General features: G+C 42.9%; 1 protein-coding gene across 3 annotated transcripts in view; it reads left to right on the forward strand.

The window, feature by feature from the left end:
* Positions 1 to 4,472, forward strand: part of DSN1 (DSN1 component of MIS12 kinetochore complex) — a 19,286-nt gene that overhangs the window by 3,786 nt on the left and 11,028 nt on the right. For all 3 annotated transcript variants that reach the window (XM_017512466.2, XM_017512485.2, XM_017512475.2), the window contains 2 exons: positions 2,479 to 2,552; positions 3,849 to 3,921. In XM_017512466.2, the coding sequence (XP_017367955.1) occupies positions 2,479 to 2,552; positions 3,849 to 3,921 (147 nt within the window). The remainder of the gene's footprint in view (positions 1 to 2,478; positions 2,553 to 3,848; positions 3,922 to 4,472) is intronic.

A 4,472-nucleotide genomic window follows, 5' to 3' on the forward strand; every position in this document is an offset into this window, starting at 1 on the left:
TGTGTGTGTGTGTGTGTGTGTGTGTGTGTGTGCGCACGTGTGTCTGTGCATGCGCTTGTATCTGGAGTGAAAAACTTAGTTTTTAGGGATGCTATACAGAATGATTTGTGTTATTTTGTGTGAATTTACAATAGTAACTATATCTTAGTAAGCATCTAAGTACAGAATATAACATGGAAAGGCTTCCATATTTCAGGAAGACTATACTAGCTCTGTGATCTTGAGTAAATTACTTAACCTTTGCCGTAAGGTCCTCATCAGCAACCTGGGGGTGAAATAATACCTATCTTACATAACACAGTGTTTGGCACATAATAAGCCCTGAAATGTTAAGCTGTTGTGATTCATTTTAAGGTACTTCATTTTCAAGTGGTCTTATGCAAAGAAAGAAATCTGGGTAAAAATAGCCACTTAGCACATCAAAATTGCTGCCACAAAGCCTGTGTACTTTATTCCCTAGATGTACTGAGAAAACACTAGTGCATCCCCGAAGTTAGCCCTACCTTTAGCTCTATGCCAGAGCATTTACACTTAAACAGAAAGGCACCAGCCGGGCACAGTGGCTCATGCCTGTAATCCCAGTACTCTGGGAGGCTGCCGCTGGCAGATCACCTGAGGTCAGGAGCTCAAGACTAGCCTGGCCAACATGGTGAAACCCTGTCCCTACTAAAAATATAAAAATTAGCTGGATGTGGTGGCATGCGCCTGTAATCCCAGCTACTCAGGAGGCTGAGGCAGGAGAATTGCTTGAACCTGAGAGGCAGAGGTTGCAGTGAGCTAAGAACACTCCATTGCCCTCCAGCCCGAGCGGCTGAGAGAGACTCCAACTCAAAAAAATGAATAAATAAACAGAAAGGCACCAATGTAATAAGATTGGTTATTGCCTGGTTATTTCTGGCAACCTGCCAGGTTTCCTTAGTTGTAGGCAGAAAATATCCTGTTTTTCTTGGTAACAGTAGTGACAAGAGAGAAGAGAACTTTAAAAACACAACCAGCTGAAGCTAGAGGGCAAAAAGAAATGTAGCTCTCATAATTCACAAAGCAAACTTCCTTTGCTATGTAATAATTGTTTTCAAATGGACATAATTTTAAAAAAACAGTATCTACATCTTGCAGTTGGTTAGGGATTTAGTCGCATAATTATGTAAAATACCCAATTCAGTCTAATAACTCACTGTATGACCTTGGGCAAGTTACCTATTACTGTACAGCCTTTGTGCTTGTGTCAACAGAATGGAATTCATAGGATACTTGCCTCAAGGTTTAATGAAGTATGTATATAGCATTTCACAAAATATATAGCAAGTGTTCAACAAATGTTAGCTATTAATGCTATTATTAGGTCATTATAGAGAGGCATTGTGGTAATAGTGGGAAAAACACAGATATTGGTGACAGACTTGGGTTTGAATTCTGGCTCCCAATTTCTGGCCGCAAATAAGTCATTTCCCCTCAGAGCTGCAGTTTTCCCATTTGTAAAATGGAACTTTATAATAGTACTTGTCTTATAGTATACATTACAAAGTGTTTAAAGCACATTGCAGTGCCTGTCCTACAAAAAAATACTCAAATGTGGCCAGGTACGGTGGCTCACACCTGTAATCAGAGCACTTTGGAAGGCCAAGGCAGGCAGATCACTTGAAGCCAGGGGCTCAAGACCAGCCTGGCCAACATGGAGAAATTCTGTCTCTGCTAAAAATGCCTGTAGTCCCAGCTACTGCAACCTCTTGGCTCACTGCAGCCTCTACCTCCTGGACCCTTGCGATTCTTGTGCCTCAGCCTCTGGAGTAGCTGGGATTACAGGTACATGCCACTACGCCCAGCTAATTTTTCTATTTTTAGTAGCGATGGGGTTTCACCACGTTGACCAGGCTGGTCTCCAGCTCCCAGTCTCAAGCGATCTGCTGCCTCCGTCCCAGAGTGCTGGGACTATAGGCATGAGCCACCATACCCGGACAATGCAAAGATTCTTATAACTTTTTTTTTTGAGACAGAGTCCCACTCTGTCACCCAGGCTGGAGTACAGAGGCACGATCTTGGCTCACCACAGCCTCTTTCTCCTGGGTCCAAGTGACTTTTCTGCTTGAGCCTCCCAAGTAGCTGGGATTACAGGTGCCCAGAACCATGCCTGGCTAATTTTTGTATTTTTAGTAGAGACAAAGTTTCACCATGTTGGGCAGGCTGGTCTCCAACTTTTGACCTCAGGTCATCCACCCACCCAGGCCTCTCAAATTGCTGGTATTACAGGTGTGAGCCACTGTGCCCAGATAACTTTTTTTTTTTTTTTTAAGTTTGGATGCACAAATGGGTAAACTTCATTCCTTAGTGATCCTGGAAAAATTAGAATTGTCTCTTAAACCAGAAAAGGCTGTTCTTGCCTTAAGTTCGATTTATTAAGAGGGAGGAAATTTTTCAGTTTTGTTAGTTGCTAACTATGTAACTGACCAGCTCCTTAAATGTGGCAATGTTTTATGTTAGAGCTCAGCAGGTCTATCAGTGTCGATTTAGCAGAAAGGAAACGGCTTGGCTCTCTTCTGCTTTCCAGTTTCCAGGTGAGATTCTTAGAACTGGGAAATGTTTTTGTGGGTATTAACTGCTATTATAACAATCTTAAAGAGATATCAATACTGTGTAATTAACCTATTAAGATTAAAAGATGTTTCTCTCTGGGTAGAATTAGTTTGAAAGCCAGATTTAGACCAATTAGCTGATTTCTCTCTGGACTAGGCTCTGTACCAACCCCATTAGTGCTGGTGTTGCTAACCAAGTAGCTAACAGGGATTTCCCCAGTAGTCTCATTTGCCCATGGCAGCAAATTACAGGGGTTTCAAATGGGTAGAGGTAAGAATCTAAGTTATGATGGACATTTGAGTTCTGACTACGTACTAAATCAATATATTACCCGTGTTATATGGTTTTTTGTTTTTTGTTTTTTGTTTTTTTTTTGAGACGGAGTTTCGCTCTTGTTACCCAGGCTGGAGTGCAATGGTGCGATCTCGGCTCTCCGCAACCTCCGCCTCCTGGGTTCAGGCAATTCTCCTGCCTCAGCCTCCTGAGTAGCTGGGATTACAGGCACACGCCACCATGCCCAGCTAATTTTTTGTATTTTTAGTAGAGACGGGGTTTCACCATGTTGACCAGGATGGTCTCGATTTCTTGACCTCGTGATCCACCCGCCTCGGTCTCCCAAAGTGCTGGGATTACAGGCTTGAGCCACTGCACCCGGCTGGGTTTTTTAAAGTTATAATTTTATGTACTTATTATGTGGCTAACAGGTACTTACATCAGTTTAGATAAGCAGGTAATTTTCGTGAATTAAATAACAATTTTTTTTTCCCTAAACCAAAAGTCAAAATGTATAGTCCAAGCAAAAAAGGGTGTTTTTTTTTTTGAGGTGCAGTTTTGTTCTATCACCAGGCTGGAGTGCAGTGGTGCGATCTCGGCTCACTGCAGCCTCCACTTCCCAGGTTCAGGCGATTCTCCTGCCTCAGCCTCCCAAGTAGCTGGGATTACAGGCATGCGTCACCATGACTGGCTAATTTTTTTGTTTGTTTTTAGTAGAGATGAGGTTTCACCATGTTAGCCAGGATGGTCTTGATCTCTTGACCTCGTGATTCGCCCACCTTAGCCTCCCAAAGTGCTGGAATTACAGGCGTGAGCCACCATGCCCAGCCAATGAAAGGTTTTTTTTCTTGATCTATTTATTCATTTATGTGAAGAGTCTTAGGTGTACAAATTAAATCAATTTTAGTTAGTTTCACATTTATTAAACATCATAAATTGACATAAATTTAGGACTGGCCTGGAAATTTTTGGTCATTGTACTAAAAATGCTTTTCTTTATTAAGTTCTCTGTTCAGAAACTTGAACCTTTCCTAAGAGACACTAAGGGCTTCAGCCTTGAAAGTTTTAGAGCCAAAGGTAAGTTGCTAACAGAAAAGTGAGCTTTGACACGGCAGTCAAAACCTCACTCGCAGCATCCCTGTTTAGAGAAGCTGCTGCTTCATAAAACTAGCTCCCCCACCTTTTTTTTTTTTAAGACAGAGCTTTACTCTGTTGCCCAGGCTGGAGTGCAGTGGGGTGATCTCAGCTCACAGCAATGTTTGTCTGCCTCCTGGGTTTAAGCGATTCTCTTGCCTGAACCTCCTGACACACACCACCATGCCTGGATAATTTTTGTGTTTTGTTTTGTTTTGACTTGAGACAATCTCACCTTGTCGCCCAGGCTGGAGTGCTATGGCATGATGTCAGCTCACTGCAGCCTCCACCTCCTGGGTTCAAGCGATTCTCTTGACTCAGCCTCCCTAGTAGCTGGGATTGCAGGTGCATGCCACCACGCCCAGCTAATTTTTGTACATTTTAGTAGAGATGAGGTTTCACCATTTTGGCCAGGCTGGTCTCAAACGCCTAACCTCAGGTGATTCACCCACCTCGACCTCCTAAAGTGCTGGGATTACAGGTGTGAGACACCG

This window comes from Cebus imitator, unplaced genomic scaffold, assembly GCF_001604975.1.
Source record: "Cebus imitator isolate Cc_AM_T3 unplaced genomic scaffold, Cebus_imitator-1.0 Scaffold18, whole genome shotgun sequence".
NCBI lineage: Eukaryota > Metazoa > Chordata > Mammalia > Primates > Cebidae > Cebus > Cebus imitator.